Source organism: Aphelocoma coerulescens, chromosome 1A, assembly GCF_041296385.1.
Source record: "Aphelocoma coerulescens isolate FSJ_1873_10779 chromosome 1A, UR_Acoe_1.0, whole genome shotgun sequence".
NCBI lineage: Eukaryota > Metazoa > Chordata > Aves > Passeriformes > Corvidae > Aphelocoma > Aphelocoma coerulescens.
In genome coordinates this window covers 35461407-35477088 of record NC_091014.1, presented here as the reverse complement: position 1 = coordinate 35477088, position 15682 = coordinate 35461407, and the positions used below count along the sequence as shown (strand labels likewise).

The 15682-nt window shown below is 38.6% G+C and overlaps 1 protein-coding gene across 8 annotated transcripts in view; it reads left to right on the top strand.

The window, feature by feature from the left end:
- The window catches only part of GRIP1 (glutamate receptor interacting protein 1), a 324062-nt gene that overhangs the window by 233229 nt on the left and 75151 nt on the right, over positions 1–15682 (top strand). For 7 of the 8 annotated variants that reach the window (XM_068998674.1, XM_068998688.1, XM_068998698.1 and 4 more), the window contains exons 3-7: positions 6723–6858; positions 7815–7960; positions 11472–11555; positions 12409–12484; positions 13832–13977. In XM_068998674.1, coding sequence (XP_068854775.1) covers positions 6723–6858; positions 7815–7960; positions 11472–11555; positions 12409–12484; positions 13832–13977 — 588 coding nt within the window. Of the gene's footprint in view, positions 1–4881; positions 4957–6722; positions 6859–7814; positions 7961–11471; positions 11556–12408; positions 12485–13831; positions 13978–15682 lie in introns of those variants that run through there. The other variant, XM_068998682.1, reaches the window with a different exon arrangement.

The window sequence follows — 15682 nt, the reverse complement described above, 5'->3', positions numbered from 1 at the left end:
AGGTAATAATACAAGAAAAGAAACGGTTTTGTTGTTGTGATTTAACTAAATCTGGATATTCTTACAGTAATATATTAAAGTATTCAAATTTACTGAAGCCAAATGTTTTAATGGTTTATAATTTTTTTAATAATTTTTCCTCTAATTGAATTTCTCTGCTCAGGGATTATAAATAGAGAATGATTGTGTTTAGCCTGATATTTCCAGTCCTTGATGTAAAGCAAAAAAAAGTACAGAGAAAAGAATACAGAAGTGTTCACTGACAAAAATTCATAATAGCCTCAGCTCTTAGAAGAATCAGATGCCATCATCTGTATTGAGATAACTCAAGCTGATCTCTTTGCACAGTATCTGTCAATGTCGTGAATAATTTTAGGCTGATAGTACTTGCTATATTTGGGAGGATGTGGAGTATCAACATCTATTCTTGGTTTGTTTTCTGTCATTATTGTACAATTCAATACAAGAGAACAAAACAAAAAAACATGCTCAAAAACTCATTGTGGAATTTTTGCAAGCAGGACTATCCAGAGGACCAGAAAGCCTGTTGTTCCCTCACCAGCACTTGTCTGGCTTGAAAAAGCATCTAGACATGTGGTCATCCATCTCCTGTTTTATGTCTGTGCATATCTGCCACAGTTTGCCTGGAGAAACCTCTCTGCTTCTTACACTTTTCCCTCTAAGTTCAAAGCAGCCTTTGTCTGCATCCTCATGTGAAGCCATACCTTGTAAGTTAACTTTACAGAGGTCATTCTTCTATTTTCTGTGTGAGGCTGCTTTAATGTGAAAACTGATTTTACACCATGCCACACTTTTTTTTCATTTTCTGCAAATGTTCTGTACTGCTCCTGTCTACAAGGAGTGGATTCAGACACAAGCAGGATGTTCTACCTTGAGCATGTGCCCTTGGTATCACGGCCGTGCTGCTGCCATAGAAGCACTGGGACTGCACTGTAGGCTGTGGGATGCAAATGTTAAGCCCTGGGAAGGTAATAATGGTTTACTCCAGTCATTGTTCACTCCTGAAATGTAATTACTGAAGTTACTGTAGTGTGCATTGATAGCTGTGTCATATATCAGGTGTTTCTTCCAATACTCCTCTGCTAAGAAATTGGTGAGGTTCTTTAATTAAGAATTAAGAGCCTTTTTTTGCCTGCAACTGGCTTTCTGGTGGTTATTTGATTTCAGGCTTGGGATATTTATATTAAATTCTGGTATTTTTGTTAGAAACAGAATTTCAAATATAAGGCTTACATTTGTGGTTGAATTGAAGACCACCTTTGTTGAATGCATCAACTGGGATTTAGGGAGTGTTGGCTGCCAAAGATTCTGTGAATATGAAAAATGTACCCAAAACCAAATAGCACAAGAACTAAGCTCATTTTAGACAGGCAACTAATGAACCCAGCTGTGAACTGTGCTGCTGTATTGTGCAGGCCTGGTGTTTTCAGTGAGTTATGTGATCATGTCCTGGATATCACTGCTTGTGATGGATCATAAAATATCCTTATTTCCTTTTCTGCGTCATGCTAGGCAGACTTTTTCTAGTCTATAAGCACTGGTGGAAGGTATTTGGTTTTTAGGTAATATTTTTGCAATGGCAAAGTCATCTTGCAGATGCTCTTATAGCTGGGGAAAAAAAAAAAAAAGAAGAAAAAGGTAAAAAGGAGATCATCTAATGCCCTGTTCACAACCAGAACAGCTGTTGGTATAAACTGAATCTGTTTTAGACAGTTTTTTGCAGGTGTTTTAGCCTTACCTATCTCCTTTGCTTTCACTAAAAATGGCACAACATTTCACCTGTACATTTATACAGATTAACCTGCCTGCTGACCCAAGGCAGCCTGCATTGGCAGTGTTTTAAATTTACAGTCTTGTTGGTAACTGTGGTGTGTTGTGCCTTATAGATGTGCTCTGCTGCACCTCATACCAGTTTGTCTTCCACTGGGGGTTGCTGGGTTCTGAACTAGGACTGGTTTGGGGATTGTCCCTCCACAGGCTGGAGGGGAGGCCACAGAGCAGGTTGTGACCAGCTTCATGTCTTCAGACTCTCTTCACTGATGTGGTTTTGTTTGCTTGTTTTTGATAGAAATTTAGGTGTTTAAGAAGTTAGTGACAGCCAGTCAGGAAAAAGGCAACAAGGAATGGACTGTTCATCATCTCTTGACATTCCTCTTGTTACACTAAGAGAAATACATGTACCCACAGGACTTGAAACACTGAGTAAATGTGATGTCTCCAGTATAACAAACTGCTGTCTGTTCCCTAAGAATTGACTTTATCTTTATGTGATTTCTTATTAAGACATGAGATGCCAAGTGGGATGTAAAGCAAAGTGTTTTCTCTGCAGAATTTCTGCTGACATACAAGAGAAAATCCATTCAAGGACAGCATTCACTATATTTTCAGCAAACTTACCAATTACTTATTAATTATATGTGGTTTTGGTAGGAAAATATCAATAACAGCAATTTTTTTTTTTTTTACTTTTAGGTCCAGTTCCATTTATGCCCTGTTCCAGCTGCACTTAACACATACACTAGGTGGAGAATAGAAGCAAGCACTTGAACTGATTGTGTAGATTTTAGACATTTTTGGGGTTTTAAAATGAAATTTTCACATTTCAATATCTGAATATGAAGGCAAATATTTTTGAGTTTTACTTTAATGTGTACACTAAGATATAAAACTGTAGTAATATAGAAAATATGGCTAAAACTTTTGACTGAGAGTTCTCTCAGTTTTCAAATATTTTTCTGTGAAAAAACCTTTTCTGTCATCTAGTATTCACTTTTCTTTTTGATGAAGTGAATATATTCCAGGTCCTTAAGTCTCATGAGAATTTATTTTCCATGTTATTTATTCATTGAAAGATATTATTTACATACACTAAAAAGTAGAAAATGACAAAAAGTCTGCTTACATATAAAATACTATGTTGCTATTATTCTTGAAGAAAAATTAATCATGGTATTTCTTTGATTTTACCTACCTGCAAGTTGTTCCATGTATTCATCTTTCTCACAGTAAGATTTACCCAGTCTTTTGAGTATCTGCTTATTTTTGAAGCTTTCTTGTGCTACATTGAGTATCCCTGTCGTCTTCCAGGCTGCAGGGCAGATCATAGTGTTAATGCACCAGCTGACCCAGCTGCCAGTCAGGCACATGCAGTCATGATATTGCAGCAGCAAGCCTGAGAGAAGCATCCAGACCAGGAATTTAGAAAACAGCAGCACTGTAATGTTTTCTTTAGAATTCAGCTGCTGTGTATCCTCCTTACAGAACTGGAGAATCTAGAGGAAGCTCTTTGGAGCAGAAACCTTTCTTTTTCATCTCATGTCTGTCTGTGTGTACAAGTGTGCATATTTGTGCTCCCCTTGCCGAGCAATCTCCAAGATTCAACAGGATTCCTGAACCTCATACCAGAGGTAGGTGGATGCCAAGAAAGTGTAGGGTGGCTGGTGCAGCATGGACAGGCATGTACCTGGGATTGTCCCTGCAACAGCAGGAAGCGATGGAAGTCCTGAGGCAGTCCCAAGACCCTCCATAGGCTGAGGGAAGGCAAATCCCAGGGTGGATTCATAAAATGGATGGAAATAACTTCTGTGCTTTCCCTTCTGATGCTGGCTATGCTAATATTATTAGCAGTGTGGGAGTACATGTAGGAAAGAACAGACTCCAGAGACTTCTAACTAATTAGGAGTTTGCTGGTTGGCATAAGTAATGAATTATGAGTGAAGTGATACATGAAGTAGTTTGCTTTTTTACCCTCAAATTGTAACATAGCATTCTCTTAACTAGGAAATAGAGACTGACCTTGCATTAGTTGGGGAATAGCACGTACAGATGCCGTTGCATGTTGGATTGGAAATGAAGTCCCAGGGTTGTTCTGATATTGGGCATTTCAGTAATACTCCAGTGGGATTAGTCTGTAATAATAATGCCAAAGCAATACAGATGAGTAAGCATGTCATAGATAGCATTATAAGAACAGTAATCATGTGCGATTTAAGAAAGCGAAGATGAAAAACAGAATGATGGGGGTATCGAATGGGCCTGGTTCAGAGCACTTCCAGGGATAGCAGTCTCTTATAAGCAAAACCAGCTTAGGTAGTTTAATTTCTTCCTGATACGATTATGTACAACAAAAGCTACAAAATCCTTCAGAGCAGCGAACCTAATGAAACTGTTGTGCATGCCTAGATGACCTTATCTGTCAGTGTGCAATGAGCACTTCACACCACCCCTCCTTACAGTGCTGGTGCATCCCTCTCTCCTGCCTACCAAGGAAGAGTGTCTAGAAGTCATTATTTGGCAGAAGTAAACAGAAATTTGTCATACTAGATGGTGAGAAGGAACGAGCCTGGTCATCACTTTTCCATCCCAGTGGCTGAAGGGAGCTGTATAATTGTTAGCCTGCTTAAAATACTGCTTGGATCACCTGTTCCACATGTCACTTTGGGCAGCAGAGTATTGCCCAGCATTGGATTGCAGAGTCATGTAACCCATGTAAAAGATCAAAACACATGACAGTATTATGCTATGGCAAAAGATTAGGCATTGCATTGCAGTGCAATGCATTTTTTATGTCCTGTATATGCATTATGACGAAGTATTTGTTTAAAAAAATAAATCTTAGATAGTTCCTGAAAGCCAGATTGTACTACTGAGAATTAAAAAGGAAGGATTCAGTTTGGGAGGAGGGAAGAGAGGGTAATTTTCCTTGACTTCTGATCTCGTGGTTGAGTAAACCCTGAATAAACATGTGTCATACACTGGCAGAGCACCTGAGGTTGCATCCTGGGTGCAAAAGTACAGTATTTTTAGTTGCAGTAAGTACCGTGGCTAACTCTTGTATTCATTATGAATACTTACAGGTTTTTATAAAACTGAAAGCAGCATTTTGGTCCACAGCATCTCTACAGCTATGCACCATGTCTGCATGTTCAGAAGCAGGTAATCACATCTGTTCTTTCTGAACTGTCAAAAAGGCCAGATGTGAGCAAACATTATGGAAGCTCAACAGCTTCCAGATGGTACCAAATGGTGGTTTTGGTGTCAGCCAAGTTGAAGAATGCACCGGTTAGCTATGCTATTGTCTGCTTCTGACAACCTGTGCTGCTGAATGCATTGCAGAATTTTGTTGTAGAGGAAGCTTTATAAGCATATAAGAATTCTTGTCCAGGCATGTAAGTCATGCTATATAATGGTAAAAATGTGATAACTGAAGTGAGGTCATCATCAGCTAGTATAGATAGAAGAGCCCATCAGCCACCTTGAAAAGAGCACAGGAACAGAGGATGATGCCACTTCAGAAAAAGATTCAGCAGTTCATCCTGTTAGAAGTACTACCAGCGATTACAGGCCTGTGCACCAGGACTGGAGTCTCTTCTGAGTGATTTCCTCTGTCTGCCACCATTTCCTCAAATACAGAGGTAATGGTGGTGGTTTGGCAATTCTTGGCAGTTCAGGGCAGCAGTTCTTTATTGTAAGGTGAAATGTATTAAATCATCTCCTCAGTCATGTGGAATGACCTTGATAGAGTTGTTGCTTTTTGTATAGTGCTACCTCTACACTTACTGGTGAACATTTGAATATATACAAGGACCTTGCTTGGTTTTTGGGTGGCTTTTCATCTTTACATCTCATGCTGCCACAGCAAACTTGCTAGTGCAGTGCAGACATACTGTTTGTTTGTATTGCATATATGATGTTTGTATCTGATCAATTCACCTAAAAGCTGCATATCAGTACTGAAAAGGATGTTCCTGAGATGGATGATCCTTCCAGGATTTTAGTGGATCTTTAGGATTTCATGTAGTTTTCCAGAACACCTGGGCAGCTGGTGGTTTTACTAGATCTTCCCTGACTGGAAACAGTGGACATGTGGCTTTCCAAAGAGTTGCAGTCCTTCTGAAACTATGCATTTGTAGATTACCTTGTCCAGCCATGTGCAATAAGGATATCTCTTTTTGAAAGTTTCAGGCTTTTTGTTGCATGTGACCTGCCTTTGTTGATGTCTGTGGAATTAACTTACCATTTTCCAAGTATGGTGAAACTCCAGAAGAGGGTGTTTTAGCATGTGAGGGAAATTTTATTAACACTTAATGACTATGAAAGCCCTTTACTTACTTTATACCTGTTCCACAGAGATTGCAGAGAGTTGCAATGGAACTATATTTATGTAAGAATAAGGAATAAAACTGTTAAGATCTGATGTATCTCTGCATTCTTGTTATGTTCAATTGTTTCTATTAACACTGACATCTGATAGTGGCCTCAAAGTGAGTCTGAACCTAAAATTATAGTTCTGTTATATCATTGTGTGTTTTAGCCTTCTATTTAATCAGTTGAACTGCATTATAAAACACAGAGGTCAGAGGGAGAGAGCAGAAAATGAGAAAAGATACCTTTTTTAAAATGTGAAACAAGTACCTTTAGTTATAAGTGTTCCCAGACTTCATATTTATGGGCTCTGTATAGTATACTAGCACATTGGTGTAGTTTTTAATAACCTTTTACAGAACATATGGCTCAAGATTTATCTATATGCAGAGCCTTGTGGACAGAACTTGTGAATTGCAACATAAAAAACCTCCAGATGTACATGTTATTTCTTATTAACACGAAGTGATTTTCTTGGGAAAAAGGTGATATACTAGAAAGGCAACATCTGTGTTACTACTTAAATTTTAATAATGTGAATAATTTTCTTTCAACAGAGGAATTCAAGGGCTCAACAATAGTTGAATTAATGAAAAAAGAAGGCACCACCCTAGGGCTCACAGTATCGGGTGGTATCGACAAGGATGGGAAACCAAGAGTATCTAACCTTCGTCAAGGAGGAATCGCTGCTAGGTAACCGCATCTCAAGCTACAAAATGCATTATACGATGTGATTGTTTCAGAAATATGTACTGCATCAGAAAGGTCACCTAAAAAATATGTGACTGATGCATCTATAATGGCAGCCCGTCACACTGGAGAACCTCAGAGGGAAATGGCAACAGCTGGTCCTTCTTTTTGCTCAAGGCTACTTTGATAAAAACTAGAAATACCAGTGAGATCTTTGAAAGTTGTCATAATCCTCATGAGATTTTGTCTAAATTATATATGTTTTATTTCTCTATTTTTTTATCTTTGAACAAAAACTTGAGTGAAGTAGCATAACATTCTGAGGGGAAAAAAAAACAAAATGGAAAAACAAATGAGAGTGCTACCATAATATCATTTTTTTTTTAACTCTTCATTAGATAGCTCTGAGATTAAAAAGACTCTAAATTCATAGGTACCTTGCTTACTACTACAGTGGAAAGAAAAAAAGCTGTTAATCATGAGTGAGACAAGTGAAAAGATGAGGGTTGAGATAAATCATCCCAAGTAACTGAGCAGAACTTATGCTTTTGGGCTGCGGCCCATCTCCTGTTGATGTTATGTTAGCTGTGGATGCAACCAATGTCCAAAAAAAAAAAAACATTGGTTTTGGACATTTCCCAAAGAGAGAGACAAGGATGGGGCCATGAAGAAGATGACTTCCCAGATCCTATGCCCAAAACGGTCAAATCATCCAACTCATTTATTGTGCAGCTGGTTTTGTACCTCAGGAATGAATAATGCAACAATGTTCTTTTAATATTTAACAAGCTAGAGTAGATTTAGATCTTAAAATGCCACTTTCTGTTAGAAATATGAACTCATTTTAATCTAGATTAATGGAAAAAAATATTTCTTACAATCACTAAGCAGTAGTTTAAAGGGTTTCGGTTGGTCCATCAGATCTGTCTTTCACAAAAGGAATATATACTTTTCCTTAGGAGTGACCAGCTGGATGTAGGGGACTACATCAAATCTGTGAATGGAATCAACCTGACCAAATTTCGCCATGATGAGATCATCAGCCTGCTCAAGAATGTTGGTGAAAGGGTTGTGTTAGAAGTGGAGTATGAGCTGCCTCCAGTCTGTAAGTAATTGCAGAGCAAACTGAAAACCTATGCAGAATAGCAGACGTAGTCAGCAGTGAGATGGGCATGGTTGGTGATAGTCATTTTGGTAGTGGTTGTTTTTTAATTTTCTATTTTTAATTTTATTTTTTCCTGTGGCTTATCACAGAGCATTGAAGCAGTGCAAAAGAGCTGGCAGTACAGAGGGATGCTCTCAGATGTTTTAGAAGCAGAATCCCACCAACAACAGAGCAGAGTTATCAATTTCCACTTTTTGTTGGTTTGTGGTTTTCTAGGGGTGAGGGTTGTTTTTTGTTTGGTTGGTTTGGGTTGTTTGGTTGGGTTTTGTTTTGGGGATTTTTGTTTGCTTCTTTGCGCTTTTGAATACTGGAAATTAGATTAAGTAGATTCCAGGGCAAGCAAATCTTTATCTTTACAAAAAGATCTTCTGAGATGAGACCAGTGAGTATTTGCTAGTCCTGCCTCTGCTTTTTCCTTCTTTCTCTCCACTTGCAACACATCCCTCTCTCCCAGGTAAACATCCTTCGGGACTTCTCCAGTCTTTTCTGACACCACTTTTAGGCAAAGTTTCATTTCTAGAGCAAAAGACACAGTGGGGTAGGCCATGAGGATACATGAACTTAGAAGAATTGTGTGACTGAAACAAGGACTTCTCACTGAGCAGGATTTTCTTCAAAATACAAGTTTATGCTCGCATCAAAGTTACAGAGTGCTACTGAATGTTTCCCTTGCCTCTCCTTTGCTCTGTCTGTGCTTGTGTCTGTAACAGTGTGTCTGTAAAAGATCAGTGTGAATTGAGTCTATCAGGTATGAAGTGAAAGCCAGAGGAACAGTGGGTTGGAAACCTGGGACCTAAAGTGAAGGAGTGTCAGGTGTCTGACTGGCACCCAGGGGCTGCACCAGGCACACCTTTGGAAGAGTGTGTGTTCATTCATACTGCTCACTGGAGGGCAGAAGATGTGCTTTCCTGGTGTTTGGCCAGAAAAATCTCAGGTGCCAACTGGGAAGCTCTTGTCTCCTTAAAGTTTCTGTGCAATAGAATCCAAAGAAGTCCATCACTGTCCTTGGTGCTCAGAAGCTGATGAACTTCCCCACTGCTTTCTAGCAGCTGCGGGTTTAGTCTAGTTACGTATTTGGTTGTTTTTGGGACCTCCTGACAAGCACGTTGAAAATTTTTGAGTTTCCTGTGTCTACTAGTGTTTGCTTGTGCTGAGGGATCTTCATATTCTGAAGCACAGTATCTGAATTAATCAGCTGAGTTCAGCATTACTTTGCTGCAGATGTAATTGTTTTACCGGCATTATTTGTTTTGCATTTATTCAACTGGGCTTTCTTTTGTTTTCATCCTCTTTTAGCATATGTGCCACTCTTGTCCACTGAGACTGAATTTTCATGTGCTAAATTACAGCAGCATTTGTAACTTTTTCTTTAAGTCCTTGGAATTTCCAGCCTCCTCATACAAGCATAGATAATAAAGTTGGAGATAATTAGCAGTCTAGTTGTTTCCATGAACTACCAGTGAGCAGGCTAAACACTGCATTTGTTATACACCTAAGTTTTCCAGTAAGTCATGGAGAAGTCCTGGTACTTCCTTCCCAGCCCCTTACATAATGAAATTCTCCTGTTGTTCCCATGCTTGCTCCCTCAGAGAGAGGACTATCATAGTTTCAGAGCTGGGAAATGTCAATTGTTTAATAATGATGGATTAAATTTAGCTGAGCCCTGGTAATCCCACTCTACCTAGTGCTTCCTTCCATGTCGGAAGTGTTCACAGCAGGAGCATCCAGCTGCTATTTTCAGCATGAGCCACCTCAGTGTCTAAAACTGGAAGGTGAGCAGTGCCTGTCTCGTGTCTGCCTTTTGCTGTGGGTAAGGGTTAAGGAGTTCTTTGCCACATCAGGCTGGGGTGCAAGGACAGCCACCCGAGAGGCTGTTCCCAAGTGGAAGGACGCTGCTGCCATTCCTCACTGCTGAGCTGCTGGTTTCATCTCCCCCTTTGGAGGTTACAGGCCACACCAAACAAATGAGAAATTCTGGATTTATCATGAGCTACACACAAGGTCACTTTCTGTCAATAGGAATGAAGTCAGCAGTTGTCTTCCTCATAATTCATATTTTTTAGTCAGTAAAATGTTTCTAACTGAAAAGAGAACAACCACATGGACTCAGTAACACAGCTGTGATCTTCAAGCTGTAGCAGGAATTACTACAGCACAGAGCAGTGCTCTGGGGGGCCATCTTTCACCTGTTTTCCTAAGGAAATGAGATTTATGTGGTTTCATTGGGTGGTTCTCCTGGTCCCCTTCAGTAATTTTTTTAATAGGGACTGAAAAACTCCCAAAAAAGTACATTACAGTACCTCTCCTAGAAATAAACACTTGAGCAAGTTGCGAGCAGGGGAGCCCTGAGAGAGAGAGAGAGGCAGAGAGCGCTGAGGGGGCTCTGCTCTTCCTGGTGCCTTTCATGATTGGCAGCACATACAGGGTGGCCTGTGGCCTCCATTGCCCCCTCTGGGTATCCTGACAGGGAAACTCTGATTAATTGCAGGCAAGAACATTAAATGACACATTTTCATTAGTTCTGCCGCTCATTGAGCATGTATTTTATAGAGCTGGATTGGTTTGGTTTTGATTTTTTTTTTAATTTTATGTGTGTTTGTACTGTTTGCAGTATTTGACTGGAAGGTGGGAAGTGTGAGTGTGTGTGATTTTGCACAGAGTCCTTTTCCCATTGGAAAAGAGAGTTCTTAGACCCTGCTGAAGTTTTTCCTGTAAAAGCTAATAGCAGACTGTCTGCTGGCCTCTTAACAGCAGTGATTTTAAATTCTGTAAAGTGGATTATCACACCCAAATGCATTGGTCTGTGCATTAAGCTTCTCACCTCCTACTCCAGCTGTACACCAATTCTCTAGTACTTCCAGAGAAAATACTGACTCAACTAGAAGCCAAAGAGCTTTTTTACTAACTCACCAATCTTGAGGGAGCATGCTACATCTTGAAAAAGAAAAAAAATCCTTATGATAACAAAATGCATTATGCATTTTAATCTAGTAGCCTGAAATCAGAGAAACACGCCAAAAATCTTGACTGTCTTCTCTCTAAGAGACAAAAGTAAATGTTTTCATGGCTAAACAACAAGCTCAATAGGTACTCTTAAGAATTTCATGTCATTTTTGTATCACTGTGTATTTCCGTATTTTCTAGCACTCTTCTCTAACTATAAGAAAAGCAAAATTATACCATAATTTAAACAGTAATACTCAAATTCCTCACCTGTTATATGCATCTATGTCTTTTTTCCAAACCATTGTCACTCTGCAAAATGTCTGGCCCAAAATTCTCTCAAAAATGGGATGAGTTCAGTTTAATTACAGGTCTTCAGTCTGACTGTTATGTAATTGAGTCTTTCCAGTTGTATGACCCAATACTATCTTAAATTGGAAAAGGTGTGAATCTGTGTGTATAATTAGAAAAACAATAACAGTTAAAGTTTGGATTCTTTTTCTTTTAGCTGTACAAGGATCAGGTCTCATCTTTAGAACTGTGGAAGTTACTTTACATAAAGAGGGGAACACTTTTGGATTTGTAATAAGAGGTGAGTTATTGTTGAATTTGAGCTCTGTATTTTCTTATTTAAAAAAAAAAGTGGTAAGTTTTTATAGCACTCAGAAATATGTCAAGATTTATGCCTTACAGTTTGTAAAAATCCATGTATTACATTTTCCATACCCTCATGTATTGCTTTGATGAGCTGCTCTAATTTTTGTTTATGGAAGAACCTTAAATAATCAACTATGCCAAGGAAACATGACAAACTCTGGTCACATAAGACCAGATTCTGCTACCACTGAAATCAGCAGGAGGATCATAGCTCTTAAAAAAAAAGATTTACATATAGTATTTTTATCTGTTAGGCATGAAATCTGACTAATCCTGCTGGTAGTCTGAATTGTACAACTAAAACATTCTCACTGACCTGGAGAACAGAAGATGCAGCTGTTAATTAATATACCCCAATGATGAATGATTATTTTCTTCAAGGAAAACCTCTTTTTTATTTAATACTTAAATTTCTTAGTGGTCACTTGTTATTCTGAGTATACATAAGGTATAGATTGTTTTTTTTCTCTGTGCTTCAAACATTGCAGAACAGTAAGTGTTCACACTGAGATCACATTTTTGGAGTAAAGGTTCTAAGAAAAAATAAACATTTATTGAGAATCCCTCCATAGAAATGTTTTTAAAGATTCATCTATACATAGAGTAAGTTGATTTTATTTAAGGTAAAATTCAGTGGAAGGTCATATTAATGGCTTGGCCAGGTTTTTTTATCTTTTTAGCCCATCTGTAAAGGTGCATGCTGCAAGCTGTAGGCTTGCCTTTTGGAAATGAACTTTCATAAAAAGCATAAAATGAAGGTGTACTTTCTCTCACTTTTTCCTTTCTAGGTGGAGCACACGATGACAGAAATAAATCTCGTCCTGTTGTAATAACATGTGTCAGACCTGGAGGGCCTGCTGACAGGTACAATTCATCTTTCTCTGGAGTTCATGTAAAAGAGAAATGGAGAAAGGTGAATTATTTGGGACGGAAGTTAAGATTTTGAGTGAAATAGATGTACTTAAATACAGTCCTTTGAAATTCATGGATCTTTAATTGTTGTGATAAAAGTAACAACTGCAGCAATAGTAATGGGCAACATAGGCTCAGCACGTTATGTTGCGCGTGAACTTCAATTTAGAATCTTGCACCTAAAATAATTGGGATAAATTCCTGCAGTAGGTCAGAGCACTTTTTTTTTTGCATTCTTCAGACAGCTGATGTAGCTCTTAATTACGCTTTTTATACTCCAACACCACAATCTTTTTCTCTTGGGGTTCGGAGTTATACTGTCACATGTTTGAGTGTTGTATTATATTCTTCTGTTATGATGTTTGTACATATCTGCATGTGAGGTCACACATAACTTTCCCTAGAAAATTTCAGAGTACAGAATCATGTTTTGGCCATATTTGTATATGATACTATTTTGTATCTATATAAAGAAAGAATATTCACTTTATTTTTATGTACAAACAGTATTTTCAAAAATGGCATTTGTGTCCTTAAACCATTAGACAAACTGAAAGGGCAGTTTCTTTAAAGCAGATTGATGTCCATAGCCTATGCTGACATTTTTGACCTTGGAAACATTAACTGAGAAGAAAATGTTTCAAGAGAGCATTTCTTTTGTTCCCTCACTTTCTTCTCTCCCTCATCCCCTGGTTTCCTTGTTTTTCTCCACAATTCTTAAGCTGACAGTGTTAGTATTTCATTTTCTGTTATAATTCTGACTAGGTTATGAGATATGCCTAGGAGACAGTGTTTTAGATTTAGAGCTGAATTACTTCTAGGTAGGAAGAAAGGAAACATGGAATTATGCAAGGGAACGATATTTTTAAAGAAAATCTATAAATGGGCATTCATGTTTTGCAATCTGTTTGGGCACCCATGTGTTTGCACCTTATGTTTATTTTTAAGAAAATATTGGAGGAAGATGTGTTTATTATATATGTATGAAAAAAGAGTTGTGTGGATAAGGCAGAAAGAAAGCATATGTTGAGCAGAAGCTATACTTAGTTGCAATTTAGTGCAGCTTGATTATTTCACTGTGTGGTAAGCTGTTTTCCAGTCACTGACTTTCCAATTAAAGCAATTTCCTTTCCACTGCACCCTCTGATCATTCTCACTGTCAAAGTAAATGTTAAGTGTTAAGGAAAGAGGGATGGATGTCAGGGAAGGTGCAAGAGAATCGCTTTGCATAAAAATGGTATTATCTCCAAATCAATTTATCTTACACTAACAAAGATCATTCCTTTATCCTCCCTTCAGAGAGGGCACAATCAAACCTGGGGACAGGCTGCTGAGTGTTGATGGAATCCGACTGTTGGGAACAACACATGCTGAAGCCATGAGTATTCTCAAACAATGCGGACAGGAGGCGACTCTGCTGGTTGAATATGATGTCTCAGTGATGGGTAGGTCATGGGATAGCAGTGGGGCTGTAATACTGGCTGTAATCTGTGTACATTACATCACTGTAATCTGTGATGTTTTGCTGCCTGTTCTTCATGAGCGACCTGTTACGCTCCTGGTAGCACTGCTCCAGGTAGCACTGACCTTCTGCATCGTGTCATTAATCTTGGGTTCATAAGGAGGTGAGCAGTATTTTACTGTAATTTAGCATTCTGATGTTTCGTGGTTCGTAGGCTGAAACCATAGTGTGGATTCTAGCAAAGTAACTTTTCCAGTGACTAGTTTATAATAAAGGTTAATGAACTGTAAGAATTTCTGTGTCACATGAAAGAGGGGAATACTTGATCTAACAAGAATTCTTTTGCCTTTTGCCAGTGCTGCTAGTTGTACAAGACGTAATGAAAAAGTTACAAGACTGCCACATGGAAAAGAAAAGAATAGGGAAGAGAAAATTTGTTAAGAAATACAGAGGTGGCAAATCATGGCGTGAAAAATGAGCTTACATGTTATACAAACTTTGATTGAATTCACTGAAAATATGGAAGGTTATTTTGGGAAGTCAAGTAGACCAGATGATTTTTAACAAGAGATTTGGAATTGACTTGTTTCCATTTGTTTTGGAAACTGTCATATCCCCTCAATTTTTTCAAGGTACAGAAAATTCATAGCAGCAAGAAATAGAAATACTCACCAGTCAGACTGAAATATTTCTTGTCTGTCTGGGGACTTTTCGCTTCTTTTTCTGCTCGGTTCCACAGTCAGGTTTCTATCCTAGCAGTAAAGCAGCCTCCTAGGGATTTGTGAAATAGCACTGTCAAAATTCAAAGCCCTGGAAATAATTAATACTGAAAAGAATAATGTCAGATATTTGCTTATTCTGGAACAGCCCTCTTTATTCTTCTCTGAGACACAGATTTATCTTTTTTTATTACAATATATGTCTCTGTTTACTTAACTCTCAAGAATTGAACTGGCAGGTTTGTGTAGTGTCTGGCAGGACTGATGGACAGTTGTGCAGGTTCATGTCCAGAAAAGTTGAGACAGCTCAGATGAGCTCTAGCTTCTGAGGAGAACTAGAATTTAGGTGTTTTCATTTGTTTCTTCCTTTTCTTCGAAAGATGATGCGTGACCAAACCCTGTCTATCATCACAGTTAAAACAATATTCTTTCTACACCACTTTTTCTAAAATGGCTTTAGACAAAGTTCCCAGCGAACTTTCATTTCAGAGAAAACTCCCATCCCCATTTCCTTGTATACCCCAGGGGGAGAGTCAGCCTCCATTTCACTGAGGATCTTTTAGATTTGCAGGTTTGTGGAAGGAGGAGACCACATGATGAAAAACTCTGTTGTGTCCTAAATTGCAGCTTGTTCAAGGCAGGAACCTTTCTTTTCAGTGTTATCTGGATAGAGCTCAGTTCAGGAGGATAGAGAACTTAGCTGCAAATTTCAGGCTTGTAACTGTAAAGGCAGCACCTACCAATCAGTGTTTTCTCATGTCATTTTCTCTCTGAATAAACTCTCTTTTGTTCTCAGCAACAAATCTGGTTTTATCTTTCCTGCCTTCCTGGCAAACGGAAATTAAAGGAGGTAGAAGAACCTGAGACTTGGGGAGTCAGAAAGAAGGAAGGAAAATGGAATCAAACACTGGGAAAATGTATGGAATGGTGGTACAGCAGAGGCTGCAATAAGAAATAAGGAGGGAAGCA